Raw genomic sequence first — 22,776 nt, forward strand, 5'->3', positions numbered from 1 at the left:
CGAAGATATGTTATGTATTATTGTAGTGTTTGACCTGACTCTATTTCTATCAACTTTCAATTAATTCAATTATTATTCCCACATAGCGTTGTTAACTTATTAAACTTCAGGCAAAGTTAATGAGAATTAGCATCTGATTTATGTTTGATCACTTACCAACTGTAGTAACAACTTTTATTAAAAAGTAGTTCTCAAATACATACATACATGTCAAACGTCAATCAATATGAGATGGTATCTTGACAATGTCCACTTCATAGCCCTATTTAATCTCTTTGCTTAAGACTCATTTAGAAACACAGGAAGTTTATTTCAAACTAGCTGACCCGGCAAAGGTTGTGTTAAGTGTGTTAAAAAAATGTTAAAGGTGAACAACGCTTATCACTTAGGGGTATGAAAAATAGATAGTAGCCGATTCTCAGACCTACTGAATATAAAATTTGGTGAAAATCGGTAAAACCATTTTGGAGGAGTACAGTAACTAACTTAAAGAAGTCATGCTTCATCCATTACTAAGGGTTACAATTTACAAACACTCTGAAATGCAAACTGCAGTACTTTCAAGTTACACATAAGAAGAATAACCTCTGTAACTATCTTCAAACAAAGCAAATGTACTTTAATAAAATTAGGTGTAAGTAACGTTTACAAAAAGTGACAACAAACTGCATAGTACTCATTTTAATAACTACTTTCTCAAATTATACTTTCTTGAACAGATGTTTATCATAGACAATTTATTCTACTTAGCAAATTAGTTATGTGAAACATATGTTTTGGAGCTGTTATAGCCTAGTGGTTAAGAAACTCGGCCTCTCGATCGAGGGGTCCGAGGTTTAAATCCCAGGCATGGCATCACCTCTGATTTGGAATTATGTGCGTATTAGAAATTAATTATCACTTGCTAAAACGGTGAAGGAAAACATCGTGAGGAAACCTGCATATTTGAGAGATTTATAAAAAAATATATCTCAAAGATATGTGAAGTCTACTAATACGCACTTGGCCAGCGCGGTGGACTATGGCCTAATTCTTCTCAGTCTGAGAAGAGACCCGTGACCAGCAGTGGGACAGTAATGGGTTTCATGATGATGTTTTGGAAACCAAAAACCTTTACGCCTTTTAGTAAATGTTTCTCTGGTTTTATAAGTAATGTTACTTCGAACTCAGTACTTATTATGTGTGTACTAATAAGGGTTTTCAAACTTAAGTACCTATGTACCTACCTAATAACCACAACTAATTCCTTTGACATACTTTAAATTACATTTATTTTTGTTAAAACAACTTTTACTGCTGTTCAAGTTTTAAATCGGAATTTACTTCCATTAGTTTATCATTGAATATTGTGTATCTATAATATACCTACTCCCAATCCAGAAAATTGTCAATAGCTACCATACCTTTACACATGAGGAAGCGACTACAGAAGAAATAACATTTAAGACGATCTTACAATTCTTAGGCAACGCAAACAATGTCGCCTATTCGAGACATTTAGCTTGTAATGTTATCCTAAGTGTAGACCCTAGTGACCAGGCTCTACAAGGATGTTCAGTTTCATTACAGCGTTTATCTGGAAGGCTGTACAATCTTCGGGGCCTCGTCTGCGCGTGTGTGTGTCCGGCGGGGCGCAGTGCTCGATTAGCGCGGCCGGCACCGCCACGCCGCCTGATTGGGCCATCCATCACCGCCGCCCCCGCACCCCCCGACACACACCCCTGCCCTCCGTCGCCGCGCACCGGCCCTTCGATTCGCAACCCTCCTGCGTGACGACTGGGCTCATATTGGTGCAGTACCAGCTCTCCACCGACGCGATAATGCCGCGACGCGCGCAGCGAAGTCGACTCGAGGCGTATTTTTGAGACGGATACTTAGTGCGTTACATTATTATAGTTTCGTTGTTTTTTTCTTGAGTCGGGCGTGTAACCCAGTCGGTGTTTTCGTATGGCGGCCGGGTCGACGCACCGCTCCGGTTATGATACCGAATGCTTCGAGATTTTTGATTGAGGTTTTATTTTATTTGGCGCGACGTTCGCCCCGATTACGTTTCTCGTATTCGTTTACCGGTCGGCCGGTTTTTGTTTCGACTCGTTTCATTGTTCGTAACGAGATCGATTTTAGCGATAAGCGAATGCTTTTAATGAAGACGTGGGTGTGTTCGGCGGAGCCGGCGAGCTCGGGGCCTCGGGGGCACTCAATGCCAATGGCTCGCTCTTGACACTTCCACCACTTGGCTGTACTTGGAATATTTTTAAACACCTGACTTCCACCCACTCGGCCGCCATTGTCCGGCCCGTTATAAACACGTTCAATCGTTAGTGAGCAAAACAAACTCTTACACCGCCTATGCGCTTGAGGTCGTGTCCCTCCCCATGACTCAAGACCCGTTGGCACTGTGCTCACTAAGCCGATTTGTTATCCTTAAAGTTCCTGGTTCGATTTCTCGTATTTTTATAGTAGGAGTTAGATGGATTTTGGTATAGATTTGGAAAACGTGGACAGAAACACACAGTTTATCAGATAGTATAATAAACATTAGTTACTTATTTACCAAAGTATATTAGAAATAATGCAATCCAATTGCAGTTCGCACTTGGCCCTATCCTTAACCCCCTCTTACTATGAAACGAAACCTCTGCTAAGTACAGACAGACAGTAGGTTTTACGTAGATGGGTTTTAGGTAGATGGGTTTACGATAACTAAAATAAATAAAATTAAGTAGACTACCAAACTATCACATCACATGAATTGTAGGTACCTACTTTAGGTAAGTTTCTAGCCAAGCATCGAAGCAGGTGTCCTTTTATATAGATAGTTCGGCATTGTGACCACTGCGTCACAGCGTCGTTTACATAACAGTAATATAGGAAATGTATACATGAATCGGTCTGTTCTTCACGTAAATGTATACGAGTATTAGCATATAATCGGCCCGTGGTGCTGGGGTCACGGTCTCGGGCAAATTGGTAGGACACGCAAGGTACCACCGATGGTGTAGTACCATAAAGAACAGAACAGAATTCTTAAAACTAGAACAGAGTATAGGAATAACAGTTTAGTAGTTAGGTCCCTACGTATTTTATGTCATGGAAATAAACAAAGAAAGGTTTGTTTCTAATTAAATTCTGAAATAGAATTCCCGCGCTAAACTGCTAGTCCGTTCTGAAGTTTTTGCGAGCAGGTGTAGTGGCGACGCTATTCATTTCTATGTTCAGAGCGGACTAGCAGTTTTACGCGGACTATACCATAAAGAACAGAACAGAATTCTAAAAATGAAACAAGGCAGAGAAAGAACAGTTTGGTATGTCGTTGATTTGTGCTTAGCTACCTATTTATGTAATTGAACGAAATAAAGAAAGGTTTTTTTCCAATAATATTCTAGAATAGAATTGTGAACTTAATAAATACAAGCTTTGTATAGCATTTGAACCTTTTAGAAGATCTAATTAAAAAAAACTATTTTCTACCCTATTTAGTCCTTTTAGAGGACCTATTTCGAAAAGCCCTTTCTTAGGGCCAACAAGGAATTGTACAAAGTCATGCTTCTAGAGTTTCTAAACCGGTTCAATATATTCCTTAGCAGCTATTACTTTCATTAAGTACCCATCTAATTAATAGATTTCATTAAAATAAATAGAAACAATCGTACTGGATACATCACTGCCTTACGATATCGTACAAATGTTCATTATTAATATCACTGGTTTTACTACCTACTACATTCTTGTATCCGTGAAATGGCCGTTTATTGAACTACGGTGGCCACCCATATGTGAGAGTTAGGATATCCCGTTTCTAGACATTTTATAATATAGAAGTAGTAAACGAGGGTGCAGTCTGTCTGAGGGTAAGTGAGACAATCCCAGATAAGAGTCCTATCTGAGGTTTGTCACTGATGTGCTACCAAGGACTAAGTTGGAAGGATTTGGATTAATGTTTCACCCTTAGCTCACGTTACCTACGTGGCAAGAGGGCGTTCCAACTTAGTTATTAAAGTATGTGCTTCATAAAGTAACTACATAATAAGAAATAGCACATAAGTGTTTGGGGACGCCAAGTGATCTCAGAGCTAGGTCGCCCCATGTCTTTAATACGCTCAGTTAAAGTTATATTCATTTATAAGCAGAATGTAACAAATAATCACATTAATTAGGTAGACCTATATAATATTGAATTTAGATTCATTTTATTCTTGACATATGAAATATCATTTGAGAAGTAAACCACTGAAATTTCTTAACGTTTCTGTAAAATTTACATTTTCCTAACTTTTTCATTCATTTAATCTGGGAATGTCCCATTAACCAGTACATAAAGGCTGGCTAACCTAGTTACGTCGGTTTTACGATGCGACCAACGTATATCGCTTAATAAAATATCAATAACTTTATGCACATAAAAATAGCTCGGATTAGTAAACAAAATGGCAGGTCTACAATTTGCGGATTTAAACATTATTTTAAAACTTTTATTTTTACCTAAAACTGTTTAAACTACTGCGTTCTGTTCTGAAGGGCAAGGGAGAATAGGAGACGTTCTAATTTAGTCATCAGGGGTAAAAACGCATTATTGGTATTATGAGACTTTATATGACTAATTTAAGGCCAATATTTATTACCAGTCGAATTTTTATGACTGTTTTAAGGAAAATAACTGTCGACAGTGGCCACTCAACATCAGGTGCACTGCATGCGTCAAAGGTAGAGGCAATAGGGTTCCACTGGGAAGGTACCACCGCCATACCCCTCTAGCGTGAAGCATGTTTTTTTTTATTATATAAGAGTAGCAGACGAGCATGCAGTCCACCTGATGGTAAGTGGCTACTGCCGCCCATGGACATCTGTAATCAACCCCAGATAGGATTAGATATTCCTACCTGAGGTCGGCCACAGATGCGCCGCTATCCTTGAGGACTAAGCTGAAACGCCTCGGAAAAGTCTGTCTCCCTTACCACACCCTTCAAACCGGAACACAGCAGCGCCTAACACTGCTGTTATTAGGTAGAAATAGGTGTGGCGGTGGTGCCGCCGGAGTCGAACCACATAGGGTTCTACCACCTTCAAATTTTAACCCATTCGGTTTAACGTTTAGAAGACGAATGTTTAAACAAGACTTATAAGTACCTACCTAATCTGAAAAACAGGTTTTGGAGGGAAATCCGCGCTATCTCATCAGAGATCGTAGAACACGACGGATAGCTGGGCTTAATAGCCGCTGCGAATATAATAAATAAAGGGTGTGTACATGGATCAGTAACAGAATAGAGAGTCATCATCAATCCATTTCCCTAATAAACTTATTATAATTAATATTTTTTAGTAATACCAATAGACTCATAATCAATCCATTTTCCTATTAATCTTATGTAAGTGAATATATTCAATCCACAATGTTTGTAATTTTAACAAATGTTAGGAATGGTATGAAAACCTGTATTTTACTTTAGGAGTCCATTTGGTTACTACATTCTTGTTGTAGGTAAGGGTAGAAGCAATCATTTGAATCATATTTTTTCCATCTGTGTATGTCTAGGCACTGATAGCACTAACTAGAAACTCGGCCTTTCAATCACGGGTCCTAGGATCGACCCCATTTCATATTTCAACGTTATAGGCGTGTCAGAAATGAATCACTTGCAAAGTTGTCAGGAGTGTGTGAAGTCTACCAATTTACACTGTACCAGAGTGATGGACTCTGGCCTAAAACCCTTTCATTCTAAGAGGCTAATACTCAGCAGCGGCAAAATAATGGGTTCTAGACTAGATGACAATTTTTAACACTTTTAGGTAGGTATTTCTACTTTTTACACGCTTTATATTAGCTTCACTTGTATGTTTGTCAGTGAGTAACTCCGTTTTTCAGTAGAAAGACATCAACATACATCTTTATCTTACCCTGCATGTATGAAAGAATGAAATAGAATACCGAAAGCTTTTTAGTTGATTTTATCATAAAAGCGTGTTTTTTTAGTTTTTTGAACTATATTTATTAGATAGGGACCTTAATTTTAAATTGGGAGTCTACGTTTACTAGGTCCACGTGTAACGTGTGGCCGCGGGAAGGGCCGAGTGCAATTTTCGCGCGCGCATCACCCCGGACGATCGACGATTGTACGGGGACTTAGGGCCAGAACACACTGCCTGGGGCCGAGATATCTACGCTATGTAGTAAAGGATTACCCACTACCTAGGGCCGAAAGATACCTAAGCTATGTATCTATTATATTAAAAAGGATTTGTACTTGAATGACGTAATCACAGGGTTAAGAGGAGTGATGAAAAGGTGTTTATATTTTTAGTTTTAAAAAAAAGGTTTTGTAGTCGATAGCTATGTTGATAGTTATGTCTATACCTATGTTTGTATGTCCACGGTTTTTATAGTAATATGAAATTGATGAATGTGGACTACAAGTAAAGAAGGACACAGAACATAAACTGAAAACAGAAATGTATTTTTATTTGGAATTCGAGAAATCTACATCTGACCAGTATTGCTGACGTTTATCTTAAGCTAATCCTTCTTTCCCATAGTGGGACTGTGATACAGTCCCGCTATGGGAAAGAAAGATTTAATTTACCTTTTATTAAACTAATAAATAAGAGATGGAAACTATGTAGAAAGGTGCCCTATTTTCACAATCTAAATATATATAACTCAAAGGTGACTGACTGACATAGTGATCTATCAACGCACAGCCCAAACCACTGGACGGATCGGGCTGAAACTTTGCATGCAGGTAGATGTTATGACGTAGGCATCCGCTAAGAAAGGATTTTGATCAATTCTACCCCCAAGGGGATAAAATAGGGGATGAAAGTTTGTATAAATCTTCTTAGTTAATAATATTACTTCGTAACGCGAGCGAAGCCGCGGGCAAAAGCTCGTTATTCTAATAAGACTCAGAAAGGTTGATCCATGGATAGCAGTGGTCACCTACCATCAGTTGGACTGTCCAAACCTACTTGATGTCCATGCTAGGTTATAGTAGGTGTCGTGTGCTTTTACCATCGCTTCGCTCCCAGCTGTGTAGCCAGCCTTATAAGGCCAAGCGAAATGAGTGCCCCGAGACCGCTAGTAATACTAAAATGCATCTTTGTGCACTCGAGCGGTGAGCTTTGACTCTCGAGAAACGTAGATTAAGATTAAAACGTGCACGGGATTCCCGCCTGTAACACTTTACGATACAGACTAGTTCCCCATGAACGTTTAAAGTCACTTAGAACATTCTACAGTGTTGCCATTGCTAACGAACAACGATTCCCACTCTAATTTGCGGACATGGCGAGCGATCGATCTCATTGGATTTTTGAAAAAGGAACGAAGGCCTTATGAGCGAGGCACAAATTGAGCAATTTCGTGCTTGCTCGCTCGCGCGTACGTATCGCTGTCGTGCCATCTCGCTCTCTAATTTCGCGTGCCGGATTGGAGTATTAAAAATTAGCCGTGTTCATGTGCTCATAGCGTAATTATGCAGATCGCCGACAAATGCAACGGCCTAATAGTGCCTGCTTTACGTTCTAGTCTTAAATTTGTATAAGGAACCAACAAAATGTTTGAACTCTGATTCAATGTTATGGTTGCTTTCGAAATAAGACCTTAAAGATGACGAAAAATCAAAATATATTTGACTTTAATAATCTTGAACTAGTCTTAAAAATGGTTGAACTAATTTTGATATAACTTTTACGCAACTGTATAATACATGCTAAAGGACGGACAAAGCCACTCCAAGTCATGATAACATCTACTAATAAAAACAATGATAATCTCAGGGGTACGACTTGACCTCTCACGCTTTCAGTTTAAATCTAGGATTTAATTTAGGCAAACCCTTGTGAAAAATATAAGTTGCGAGCGTAGTTACTTATTATAATTGCATTTGGTGTGAAAGGAACTTGGAATACATAAGAACAGTTAGAAAGATCTACAGTCTAACAGTTCTCAAAGATTATGAAGGCTATCTCTTATGGCCTCTTATGGCTCCTATCGTTTCCCATGACCTAAGAGCCTTATCACTTGCTAAACGGTGAAGGAAAACATCGTGAGGAAACCTACATACCTGAGAGATTTATAAAAAAAATCTCAAAGGTGTGTGAAGTCTACCAATACGCACTTGGCCAGCGCGGTGGACTATGACCTAATCATTCTCATTCTGAGAGGAGACCCGTGCCAAGCAGTGGGACAGTAATGGGTTGATGATGAAGAGCCTCCCTGAGTGAAGGTGCTTAGGCCACGCTGGCCAAGAACAAATTGCTAGACTTCACACACCTTCGACAATATTTTCAAAATTTTACAGGCATTTTCCTTCACAATTTAAACAAGTTATGCCATTCAGAGGGACAATAATTTATTACGATACCTACACTATTACATAATACTGATAAACATTATCATCACATACCTTCATAGTTCTTTAGATAATACCTATGTTATATAAAGATAAACATGGAATTCTATCTAAGCTTATGTACGAATAAACATAATGGGATTAATATATCTTAATGGAGCCATTTTAGAGATCCGTACACAAGAGGTAAAAACAGGAACCTTTTATTAAGCCTTCTGTCTGTCCGTCATAGACCTCTTAAACTGTATACCTTGGAATTTATGCAAAGTGTAATTTATGACTGCTAGTCGTACAATTATAAAAAATACAAATAAATTAAATTGTTTAAATAAAAGAGGGGATAAGTATTTTTGGCGTTGTCCATTTATATATTGAACCGTAATACGTAAACTCTTCTCGCATATACTTCTATATCTATGATACAAAAATACTAAAAATAAAAAGTCGAAAATTAATTACATAATACGGAACCCTCCGTATTCGAGTTCGATTCGCACTTAACCTTTTAACGTAATTGGCCGTATTTGCAATATCATTGCATCAATATTCAATAGCTATCAAATGTCCTGTTGGTATATAAATAAACATTTACACTAACTACGCGATAACTACTTCAGTAATGAACCGGATAGCGACCTATATGAAAGTGGCATTATTATGTCTAATTATGATAAGTGTTGCTCTTATTAGAAAATAATTTATGGGAAAATCGCCCCGAGAGCTGGCAACCCTGATTCCGTTCCGTGCATCGCTTGCCTAAACAGGCATTCCAGCGACCGGTCACCATGGCAACCGTCGTACTACCGACCCGGACAGAACTCCTTCCAATACACGCGATAAACATCCTTATTTTCAAATGCACCAAGGACTAATATCCCGTCCACTACCAAATGAAGTTATAACCTTCCGTTACAATACGCTACAATCGTCAATACGCAATCATAACAATGAAACTGCGACCTTAATGTCTACAAGTAAAGTGCCATTCCGAACGTGCAAATGACTTAAGAATAGCGACATAAGGAATTATTTTATCTCTTTCGCACGTCGTAAAGACGCGATCGCGCGCGCTCGCTCGCACGCCAATCCTTTCCCGCCGAGGACGGAATCGATTGCCTTGCGACGTCCCTCTCTATCGGAGTTTTTGTCGGCGCTCCGTTGCCGCGATCCACTGTAATCCGTCTTCGGCGGCATTCATTCGAGACGTTAGATAAAAATCGAAATCGTAACGAAGCCCCGAATAAATTGACTCCGCTTCTTCCGATTCCATTTCTGATTTTAGTACTTTATTATTTTTTATCTGACGGCTTATTTTTCTCAGGAACGGTTTTTAAAACGGGCGTATTGAAAGGAGTTTCCTAGTGCGTCGCGCGTACGGTGAAACGGCCGACGGGCGAGCGACGGTCGGTAATTTGATTTAGTGTAATGGAAACGGGCAATGAAGCTGACGTATTATAATAAGAACGAGGCAGGTATACGTCGATCGCACGTGCGCGAGCGAGATGGACAGCGTGGTCACGTGCGACGGCGTAAGGGTGCAAGTGCACATCGCCGTTATCGTAATTGTATCTCTGTCGTGCATGACATAAAGCCTAATATGAGCGGTCAATATGGCGGAGTAGTTTTATCGTTATGAATGGGCCACTAGATGGCGCTGCCATATCGATGTCGTATATATTTGACAAGTGAAAGAATGGATGTTTGATTGAAATGTTCCGGCTGTAGAGATTCCGATGCCTATATAAATAACTCCGCGATGACATGATAGCCTGGTATGTAACGGTGATTATCAAGACAAAAACACAAACAATATTTAGGAAATCCCACTACAATGGCAAGCCGTGTGTGTGATCGGTCACTCTCAATCTGCTCTAAAAAGAGTTTCGCATTCGATCCCTGGTCATGCATGTATCTTAATGTCAAAGTTAGATTTTTAATTTAGATGTGCAGACTATCCACTTATCATTGTGATTATCCGTAGGACATAGGGCATTCGAGTAAAGGAATGAATGATAGTATGAAGGGCGTTCTACTGTCGGTCATGACTACAAAAACATTATAGGTACCATCAATATTATAACAATTTTACACATTATTTTAAGTGAAGATAACTTTACTTTTTACGGCACTTTTCCCAACACTCGCATCAAATTGTAACCCACCAAAAAAAAAAAACAAAATTTGTTTTTTTTTTGTTGTTGTTTGAAACCCAAATATTCTAGCCAAACATTCAAGTGATGTCAAATAATGCATTTGTCAAAACGTTTTTGCCGCACTTGTGCCCAAGTGGACTCGAGTGCTTGTGGCAACACTCGACTTGTGGGAAGTTTATCTTGCAAATCTGCACTTGAAAAATATTTTTAAATAGTCTACTTATTAGAATTGTAGTAAAATATGGCGTCGACTGATATGAATGACGTAATGGAAAAAGTTTATAAGTTCCAAGAATCGCTTTACGTTTGAAAAAGAGTTCTTAAGTTGATTCGAATTGGTTTTACGAAACTAAAAGTATGATAAGTCAACAAAAAAAAATGTAATTCTAGTAAAAAAACTAATTTGAAAATAACTTGTACGTATAGCAGACTAACTAGATATTAGGTAGGTAGGTACCAAAACTAAAATTATAATCAGTTTTTTGGCATTACTTTTACGGCATATCTACGGCAATTAATAGTACATTACAATACGAGGACGAAAAATTTTTTTCTGACAAGTGTGAGTTTGCAGGCCGAGCCGCAGGCGAGGACTGCAATCACACGAGTCAGAAAAACATTTTTCGTCCGCGTGTTGTATACAATTTTATATTACGGGGTCGGAAATGGGGGTTTTGCGCACGCGAAGCGTGCGTAAAACGTCCATTTACGCACGCCGTGATATAAATATATTTTTGACATCTCATAAACTTAATTCAATACAAGAGGTGCAACTTATAATATTTTAAGGAAACTATGTCCACCTTATCACAGCAGTGTTAAACGTTTGTATTCTAACTTGAAGATTGTGGTAATGCAGATGATACCATGTTTCGTTCAAACTTCACAAGTCCTCAGGGATGTAACGGCTAAATGTGCCGACCTCAAGTAGGTAGGACTTAAACTTTATCTAGGGTATTATATATGATGTCTATAGACGGCAGTAATATCTGCTCTTGAATTCCAATTTTTTAAAAAGGGAATTTTCTTGTACTTTTTTATATAATATAAGAGTAGCAGACGAGCATGCAGTCCACCTGATGGTAAGTGGTTACTGCCGCCCATGGACATCTGTAATCAACCCCAGATAGGAATAGATATTCCTACCTGAGGTTGGCCACAGATGAGCTGCTACCCCTGAGGACTAAGCTGGAACGTCTCGGAAAAGTCTGTCCCTTGCCACAACCTTCAAACCGGAACACAGCAGCGCATAACACTGCTGTTATTAGGTAGAAAATAGAAATGGGTGTGGCGGTGGTGCCGCCGGAGTCGAACCACAAAGGATTGTACCACCTTCCACCTACCTAAAGAGCAGTTTTTTAGATTACAATTGAAATACCTACTTATTTACCTAACTAGATCTCTAAAACAATATCAGACGGAACCCTTTAACTCATTCGATTTAAATAAGGAACCCCAAAATTTTACCTACCAGCTATTTTAGTTTGACAAATTATTATATTAGGTTCGTTTAGTTAGCAGCCATTATGTCTCGGTTGTTTGGTCTCCACGTTTTCATCAGCTCATTACCAGCGCAGTTGGACTGTCATCGGCCATCTTTGTCGAGTGACAGTGCTACTGATGGAAATAAATATTTACTTAATAAGTGATATTGCTGACAAGGTGTGATGGAGACGATGGAGTGGTCGACATAGGTATCTATCGCTTTGCTCGAGGGTTCTAGATTCGATTCCCAGCTAGGAACACGTCTGAACAATTAAGAGAGAGGTATGAATTTGATGTAGAATATCAAAAATAAGATTCCTAAGTTCGTTGTGTTACAAAATTCTATTCTATTCTGAGAAAGTTTTGTCAAAATGTGTTCACACTTTTAGGTATATCAAGCTAGTTCATTTTAGACGCAGTCAATCATGTGAATTAAGTTTTAATAAGGAGCTTAAAATATGAAGGAATACCTAAAAGAAAGCTTATTTTATAAAGGTCTAAAATGTTCTAAAAACTAACAACCTTTTCTTGCCCAGGCTGATGGATTCCACAACATTCTGATACACCTATGTCCAGCTGTGGGATTAATACAAATAAGAAATGACGTATTTTACACACAAAAGTAAAACTACATTTTTGCAAATTGCAACACCTTAAATGCCCATATGTGACTTATTCATTTAACTAGATGATCTTACTCAAAAAGTTTATGGTAAATAATATGTAAAGTAAACAAAAAAACTGAAAGAAAGGCTACGTTTATATTATAAAATGTCATCTGCTCTAGGCGTCTTATCATATTATTCACTTAAATCTTAAAATAGATAATTGTGTTGTACATTTTTTTATATATGCCTGCCTAGATTCTTAGGGTTCCGTACCCAAAGGCTAAAAACGTTCCGTTTTTCCTATTACTATTTAATCTTATGGAATTGATCTGGATTTACTAAAATAAACAATATTTTAATTTTGTGTCACTTTTTAGGAATATTAGCTTTAGGAAGAGGAGTGTTTCATTATTTTCTATTCTGTATTAGAGGACTGCTTTTGGACACATTGGAAATTCTACAATGGAAATCAGGTAACTTCATGCTTAAAAACTAATGTTTAAAAAAATCGCATAAAAATGATTAAACATATTTAAACATTGTAATGTCTAGTAGGTGCTATGATAACGGACACCTGTGTATAATTTTAATGTAATTTAAAAGCAGCTTCTTATCTAAATAGTTAATGCAAAATAATGTGCACATTTCTGTTACTATGTAGTAATATAAGTATAATGGCTGTATGTATAATATGACCGTATAAATCAGTTGGTATCTATTTTTTTTCTGTGGTCGCGAATTAGCTCGCGCATGACGTCTATTCTAAATTTAAATTTGAATATTCTGTATATGGTAAATGGTATTTGGGTTCAGCAAATACCATTATGACATAAGCTGGCTATAAACGTGAAATTCGTCATAAAATAAAATCGTCATTTCATTTACCTATAGTAATTTATTTTGTTAATGAAGTCGGTCACAGATACAGCTACCTCTACGGACTAAATAATATATGCTGTGTGTATCTGTCCTATCACTGTCTTCAGATTAGAATACAGAAAACCATAACACTTTCATCTACACTACCTAATATTATAAAAAGGAAAACTTTGTTTGTTTGTAATGAATAGTCTCAACAACTACTGGACCGATTTTAAAAATTCTTTCACCATTCGAAAGCTACATTATCCACGTTTGCCGGGTCAGCTAGTAAGGCATAAATAGGTCCCAAAATGTAATGAAGACAGGTTGGTAATTTGCATCCGTATATCACGCCGTGTCTCAATGTATATTTGTATAAGTGTTTAACAAAATCATAACGGTACATAGCAGAGGAACAACAGTGTATAAGTCATGTATATTAGTGTTAAATATAGAAACTGGTTGGATATTTACCTGGGTATTCACCAGGGCTGCCCAGGAACACCGAGGAGTAGACCCGCCGCGCCACGTCGGGTGGCGACGACCACTCTCGCCGCGATGGGCACCATTTGCCTGCAAAAAACACATTTTGTTAATTATTTGGTCTAGCTTAAATAGTTATTGAAGTTTTAAGGGATCAAAAGTTGAAGCTTGAAGGTGGTAGTAGGTGATGGGCCACCACCGCCACACCTATTTCTGCCTCATAACAGCAGCAAGACATATTTTTATACTTTCCAGCTTAGTCCTCAGGGGTAGCGGCGCATCTGTAGCCGACCTCAGGAATATGTAATCCTATCTGGGGTTGATTACAGATGTCCATGGACGGCGGCACTTACCATCAGGTGGACTGCATGCTCTTCTGCTAGTCTATATTATAAAAAAGCTTCAATTGACTCCAAATACTTTGTTTTTAGAACTTGTCGGACAATAAGGAGATATGTAATTGTAAACTTTTTATAGGTCCATTGGTCAGAGTGGTGGACTATGGCCTAAAATCCTTCTCAAAATAATAAGAGAGCTCTACGAAAGGTTGATGAAGATGTTTGATTGTACCCATACTTGTTATAAAGTTATTGACAATTTCTAAGCTTAGTACCTACTCGTTGATATAACAATCATAAATACATAACTAGATTATTAAACAAGATATTTATTTATTTATTTATTTATTTATTTATTTATAAGTTTTTGTACACAGAGAAAGTAATAAATAAATAACATAATAGAAACACAGTACAAAGGACTACTTATTTCACAATGAAATTTCTTCCAGCAGCCCTGGGATTGGAAATCTCACACGAAAACAAATTCAGCGCGCAAAAACAAAATAATAATAATCTACTAAGGTTATAAATACGGATAAATATATAAATACATACGATACATACATATAAACAATATATATAGGTATATATACATATTATACATACAAATTATATACATACATATTATATTATGACAGTGATAAGTAATACTCTTTGACTCTCTTTTTAAACAAAGAAATACTCTTAGAGAGACGAATACTAGGTGGTAATGAATTCCACAGTAACTAACCGCATGAACAGAGAAGGAATGGGAATAGAGAGAGGTTTTGTGGGAAGGATAATTTAAAAGGGATTTAAAGTGACGTCTGCAGGGTGCCAGAGAGGGCCGTGCATACGAAAAACGTTGCTTCAGGTACGAAGGAGAGGATGGATTTTTAAGGATATTGAATAAGATACAGAGGATACGAGTATTCCTGCGTAGACGGATTGGGAGCCACTTGAGATCCTTGCGAAAATGAGAAACACGATCAAATTTACGTAAACCAAAAATGAATCTAATGCATAGATTTTGCAAGCGCTCAAGTTTATTCAATGACTCCTCTGTGGCATCCAAATAGCATGCGTCCGCGTAATCCAAAATCGGTTGAATGAGAGTTTGAGTGAGATATTTAATATATTTTTATGATTAATTTCTTGTAATAAAACGGTTTCAGTTTTAAATCACTGTAATCTTTACGGCATGTCAAAACTATCGAAAAAAGAAAGTGTCTTAATAAAATTGTATCTTAATTTTATACACATTATTTTCTTTTACCGTATATTATTTTCTATTTTTAAACCATAGATTAGTATTTTAAATAGTGGCTTTACTCCGAAATGACATGTCAAAATTGAGTAGATAATAAATTACTTTCTTTTATTTGTATGCTGCTGCCGCAATTGAACTGTTCTGCTATTTCGATTTCTTCTGATTTTTCTAGCTGCCAACCATTGTAAGAAAACAAATTGTAGACGCACTACGACCCTTGGCATTCGAAAAAACCATTACAATTCTTGCTAATGTCCTCACTCGTCGCTCCGTCCCACCGCACATGCGACATCGTTTTTACAACCGATTTCGATCCCAGAGAAAAAATGCTACATTAAGCGCTACCCGCCTATCTAATGGATTCGGCCAACTCTCCCAGGACCTCCACGTCATTACGCAAAAAACATCTACCAAGAAAAAAAAGAAAATACTCCACTCAAAAAAACACCTCATGGGAGCGCGAAGGTGTTGCCACCCCTAGTCTTTTCTTACCCCAAAATAAGGGGAGGCAATATCATACACCATTAGCAATTTTCCTACTTTTTTAACGGTGTCACACTGTATAAGTACATTATTCGGCTCGTAATGGAAACCGACGTAACTGTTCGGTAGTAAACATGCACGTACGAACGAGGGAATACGTTGCTCATTTTAATTATTTAATCGAATAACAATCCCATAGTGCAGTATTTTAGTGCGGCCCGGGGGGCGGCCGGCCAGAATTTTGAAAAGAACGCAACCGCCATAATTTTCTCTCGCGTTATGTACCTTTTTCGAAATTCGTAATTCGAACAAAAGCGCGCGCGGCGCAATGGTGCATGCATGATTGATAGCGAAGCGATGACGTCGCTCGCGCGGAGCGAAACGAACATTCGATTTATGAAAATAAAAAGCCCTTGACCTCTGCACTGTCTTCGTTATTAAAGCTTCGATCCCGTGTTGTCTCGCACTTTCCTCGAGATAAGATTGCCAATTTGCGGCGTCGTCGCCCCCGAAATAACGTAACGGAATTGCGTCGTTGGAAGAAGCGAAAATTGCTCCATAGCCGACTCAAAAAACAAGTTAACGCCATAAACAAATACTAAAAATCTTGTAACCGAAATAAGGCGGCACTCTAAATAAGAATTAAAGTAAAATTGCTGAGGTGTGACTCCCTCGACGCGAGGGGTATTAAGGCGGCTCCGCGCGACGATATTCATAAGGCGAAAAATTGTAATAACCTGGCGAATATCAGAATAGGGCGAGCGAGGTGGCAATGCTATGTTATTTATATGAGGGCGAGCCCCTCGTCGTATTTGTTAAGGAAATTGTCTAAATATGCCTGTTGTACTCGCGCGCCCGCCGTGACGCTACACTCCTGTTCCGTTGAAACGTTGCCACGACATGTTATTCTTTATGTACGTGTACGTATCATTAACTGTCACTAAATCAACAGGCGATTTACTTTTTCACACCCAGGAAGTTACAAATAAGTGCGCGAGTCACTCTAATGTAGTCATGCCGATGAAATATTATAAAAGTTTAAAATGTATTAATTACTAAGATAGAAGTCGACGCATCCATTTTATGTAAATTCTCCAACCGCATCCATTTGGAAATCAAAAATAAATAAGAAAGCTCATTCCGACCCGCCTGATACGCATCAAACAGACTATTAAAGGCAGATGCAATAAAAGAATATGAAACAATAGCAATGTTTCCGTTTAGAGAATATATTACGCGTTCATAATTCTTTTTCGTGTTTCCCGAATTAAAACAATTGCCTCGAAAAACTGTTTTGATCCGAATCGCTCGAAAACGAACGCCAGATCCAGCATAATAACAGTGATTGTGTGAATCGAGAATTAGATCTACCAGAGGGGCATAATTTAAAGGAACCAGCAATTATTTTTACTCGATAATCACTATTAATTATTTTTTAACGATTCGCTTCGTTTCATTGTAGCTTGAGTTAATTTGCGTGCTTGGAGCTTTTTTGTTTTGATGTTGAGTAAGTGTAGGAACTTATTTTTCGAATAATAATATTTCTTTAATATCTGACTAACAGTCGACATTATCTTCAGAAAAAAATTAAATCTTGTCAAAACACTTAAGCTTTTTATTTTAAAATCTACATTATTGAATGAAAAGGGATAAAAAAATACTTTTCAACAATAGTTCAAATAATTTCCAAGAAACAAAACATTGAAACAGAGCAGCACCTGCCAGCGTCTACCTGTGCATGCACCGAATAAAGGAAGGCCCGCGAAGATGTTCACTTCTCACGATAAATCACTCGGAGTTTTTCTCCGCAGAGACACCTCGTGTTTTATGTGCGCCTGGTACTACGCTCCGAATGTCGGACCCTTTTTGGTTTTTTTCACCCACTTGTATTATTTATTTTTATTTTTATTCCGAACATTAAAATTGGATTTTGTATCAAACACCCAAAAAACTTCCGACGGACCGATACGCGTAAGTTTTTATGTATATTTTTTACACAATACAACTGTTATACACAGAGAAATACTAAATACATTTTAACATTCAATTATGTAAGCTGTGGACTTACATATGTGCACAACAAGCCTTAAAGATGAAGTCTGGTCGTCCTTTGAATAAACTATTATATTTTCTGACATAGAAAATCCTGCGATTAAGTCACTACTGATGGATATCTGCAACTAAATGGGACAAGAAGACCATGTTGATATATTCTGCTACAAACAGTATGATAAGGATCTTCTAACAGTTATAATCTAAGATCCGATTGCGTCATTTTTACGTCTATCTGCTTCATTAATATAAAATTCGTTTTTTTAATACAATATGCTGCTCAAGACTATGTTGGTACGCCCATGTACCGACACGCTCCAAACCCAACTGCATGGTAAGTGGCTAATGCCGCCCATGGACATCTGTAATCAACCCCAGATAGGATTAGATATACCTACCTGAGGCCGGCCAAAGATGCGCCTCTACCCCTGAGGACTAAGCTGGGATGCCTCGGAAAAGTATGTCTCGCTTACCACACCCTTTAAAACGAGAACATAGCAGCGTTCAACACTGCTGTTACAAGGCAGAAACACGTGTGGCGGTGGTGCCGCCGGAGCCGAACCACAAAGGGCTCTACCACCTTCGACAATGTGTATAAACAACTCAAACTTTATTACTCTTGTTTAGACATTGCGTTTAGAAAACCAAACCCAACCCACTGAGCCATCGCCGCTAACCGCCACATACCACTACATAAATCGAGCCTGTATAAAGCAATTTGGTTAATGGCCCGCCCTGAGCTCCACTTGTAGCGGGTTCGATCCCATCGATCCACCCGACGGCGGTAATTACCTAATGTTTGAAACGTATGTACCTATATGTTTGTATGACGTTCCAAATTTGATACGTAAAGGTGTTGAGCCAGTGGTTCTCAAGCTATGTAACAGTTTTTAATTTATTAATGTAATCTATAAATAGTTTAAATGAAAGTCCAATAATCGTATGAAACGACTCGTTTATAGTGTTGTCGAGTGTTTATAGGAAATAATTAGGATGTGTACACAAAAATATATAAATCATAAATTAGTACATATTTCTTAGTAGAGGGGTATGAATCATCTAAAATATGGACAGGTAGTTTAAAATTGTTGTTAGGTTTAACTAAATTAGGTACAGGTTTTTAGAAATATTATTAAAGTGCCTACAGGACGGAGAAAAGAAAAAAATGCCTTAACCAAAGATAAGTATTCTAACACCCAGATCAATAATAAAAGTCTGAAGTCATAATTTAGATATCTGCTTCCATGGGGATCTAACCCGGAACCAGATGCGCGACAAACTAGTATAGTGACCACTCCATCATCATCTTTAAACCTCTTTATCCAACAGTTTCAATACTCCACCACACCCAACACGGTATCACCAATAACTCATCCACTACCAATTTCTGTCGACCGTGAAAACGGTAATAAAAATGCATTTTTAAAACCTTTCGCTAGCAATGCCTAATTGCTCCCGCCCAAGGTAGGGCGGACCGCCCGCCCTGTTCCGTCGCCTTATCCGAAGCAATAAAGGTCATTATCCCGCGAGCTGGACACGTCTTTTACTGTCTTATTGAACTCGATCCCCCATTAGGTAGACTTACAATCGTCATAAGAAAAGTTATCTGTCAAAGGAAAACGACTCGTGTTTCTGGAGAGTAAAGTGGGGATCGGTCCGTCGGAGTCCAGGGTCGATGGCTCGCCTCGGGGGGAGTATCCTAGGTATATGATCCGTAGGTACGGACGGACAGATCGATAATGTATACCTATTAGACGTGCATTTAGCTTGTTTGTTTTTGGGCGAAGTCAAAAACGTGTTCGAATGAAGCCGCCTTGACAGCGGCGTAATGAAGTTTCGTTAAGTTTGCACGATCGATCCGCAAATATATGTTTTGAATGATTGCACGATATTTTAGTGTTCCGATACGAACTAACGAATATAACTTTTAACAAAGTGTTAAAATACTGCGTTTATGGTTTATTTTACAAATACGTAAAATATTTATATGTACTAACTTTGTATACTTGTTTAAAATATAACTTCTGTGGTTATTTCTTACTGAATTTGAAATAAAAAATAAAAGTATTCTATGGTGCTAATTCAATGACTTTTTAAATACTTTTAAAATGCTTCTCAATAGTGAACAAAAATTGATGTAATATGCGTTGAATCGAATAACATATTCAATTTTTTTACAAGGTGAGTAAACAGGATGAAGCCTCATTAGTTGACTATAAACATATGTAAGCAGCAATAAAGCAACGATTGGGAGATATACCCTAACTACTGTAATACTTAATTTAAGCAGACCAATACATAACATAACTCAATAACAAAACCAACAACATAATTACAAGATACACGAAAAAATGTGAGCAGGGTTCGTTGGCCCGAACATGGCCGCCGTGGTGCTCCGGAAGGCTATCCATTACGGGTTGACAGCGCGCGTTTTTCAGCCGCGCACTTTGACAGCCGCTGTCTGGGGCGATTTGACAGCTGTCAAACCCGACCTTGACACTGTCAAGCTGACAGCGGTTATCGATCATCGCGAACTGGAGCACGTCACGTGATGCAGCCGAGATTGATAAGGCCGTTGACTATAAACAAACTTGTAAACAACGGCCTATAGTTTTTAGAAAGGAGCCGTGGTTTGCCGAGATGTTATCAGTTGATTGTAACTAGATTAATAACCTTCTTAAATCGAATAAGGTCGAAATATCTAGACGTCAAGATCGTCTACTTATTACGAAACTTATGAGACACACTGAGCAGCAGGTACATAATTTTAAATGTACGAAAAGATGGCGATTCATATCTGCATTCAATCTTAATGGAAATAACAAAGTTTTTATAGAAACAACTTCGATTTTTTAAATTTACTAAAGATAAATTCTACACTTAGAGCAAAATCAAATGTTTTAATTGATCACTCGAACATTTTTCAAAAATAGAACCCGAAATCCAATACATGGCATTTTTTGTATCTAGCACTAGTTACACGAGTCCGCAAACATTTCGTAACTGTGCCTGACACTTCAATTAATTGATCTAAAGTAAAACTACTTGTCACTGGCCAAAAAAGCGCAACACCGTCCAACAAAAAAGAAAAAAGCGTTCAAACGTCAAACATTAACGGCTGTTCCAAACTCAAATTGATTTCCCGCTTTATTCGTTTGCACTACGAACTTCCCGCTACATTTCAGTTCACTTTTTTCCGATCGCAAATTTAGGAACTATGTTCGCTAAGGGCACTTGTCCGAATGAATATAAAACAAGAGGAAACATGGAGGGTGTGTTTAGTAATGACGTTTTGATGGCCGGGCGGTTCCGGACCGAAGTAATGTGATTGACAATGATGTTACGGAATTTCCACAATTATTGACATGCCTAGCTGAATATATTGTGCCCTTGGCCTTTACTCTAGTTTAGAAAAAATAATTTATGATTTGTCACTTAACTTTTTTTTATTCGATTATTTTTCCAGTCGGACAGAATGTTTTTGAACTTCGAATGAAATATATGACGGGTTATAAAAAAGTTAGTAACCTGATTTTGTCTATAACATTGATCCTAAACAGATTTATTTGGACATTATTTACGTTTTTCATAATATTAAAACTGCAACGAATATATTTTATTTTTAATTTCAACTAAGCTCACGATCCGTGTACAAATTAATCTAGGTCGCGAGCGGCATTTAAAATTTAGATCCGAACGCACAAATATCAAGTATAGTAGTACCCGGATTACCGCGGAACGTAATAAAAAGGCAAAAATATACCTACTCCGGGGCGAAATTGTGCCTGTCACGGCGATCCGTACGACGGCACCGTACCGCTCGTGGGATGGCTACCATCACTTAAATATACACTTTATGGCAATAAATTCAAGGTTCGCCATCTAAACGTTTAACATAAGCCGTTCTTTACAGCCAAAAATGCGGAATGTATATAGAAATGTGATTATTCATGCCGACTTTGAGAAAAATTACAAGTGAGTGTGACAGGGGGTCGTCGTAATTATGGATAAAAGGTTAGCCCCACTTTCTAGGTCATCGATCTCGGTTGATTGTAAGTGAAAAGATGCATTACGTGGGAACCCGGTGCAGGTGAACTCCGTCTGAAATGACTGGTTAATTCGATAAGGTTCGATTGGCCGGCTCTTAGAATATTCACGAATGTTGCCGTACACAGCAGTCGTCATGTTGAGGTTTCTGGAATGTTACCGTAGGTACAGCCGGCAGCCGTCATGTTGAGGTTTCTGATGTCCATTGATTACCTATATTGAAATCGCTACCTTATGACAGTTAACAATCATTCAGTACTAACTAAACGTAAAAAGTGAACTCTGTTGAGACTCTTCGTTCACATTCAGACTGCTGATATTACCACAATTTTCTTTCTGCCTTCTAGCAACATCATTCGCTAGTGAGGTCTGGTCTAAGGAATTTGTTCAGCTTGACTGTATTGTATTCTGATTTCTGAGGCATAGATCAGCAGATCCACGTGGATTCTACAAAACACATCTATTACACAGAAGGTATCGGGTTCCATCTCGTGTGTCATCTAAATAAAAAATGTTCCGTTCAAAGTGTTTCTGAAATTGATGGTGAATTCGTGAATCCTTATCTTGTAAATCCCATGTTTTATCCAAGGATTATACTAATGTCCCATTAAAATGTTTTAGAGTATACCTATACTTGCCTACTTTTACCATAATCTCACTGTA

General features: G+C 38.0%; 1 protein-coding gene across 5 annotated transcripts in view; it reads right to left on the minus strand.

The window, feature by feature from the left end:
* hth (Meis homeobox homothorax) overlaps positions 1-22,776 on the minus strand; it is a 349,085-nt gene that overhangs the window by 146,345 nt on the left and 179,964 nt on the right. For all 5 annotated transcript variants that reach the window (XM_073073576.1, XM_073073577.1, XM_073073574.1 and 2 more), the window contains one exon: positions 13,933-14,031. In XM_073073576.1, the coding sequence (XP_072929677.1) occupies positions 13,933-14,031 (99 nt within the window). The remainder of the gene's footprint in view (positions 1-13,932; positions 14,032-22,776) is intronic.

Source organism: Epargyreus clarus, unplaced genomic scaffold (genome assembly GCF_041222505.1).
Source record: "Epargyreus clarus isolate Ecla_fem2 unplaced genomic scaffold, WU_Ecla_fem_2.2 ptg000006l, whole genome shotgun sequence".
NCBI lineage: Eukaryota > Metazoa > Arthropoda > Insecta > Lepidoptera > Hesperiidae > Epargyreus > Epargyreus clarus.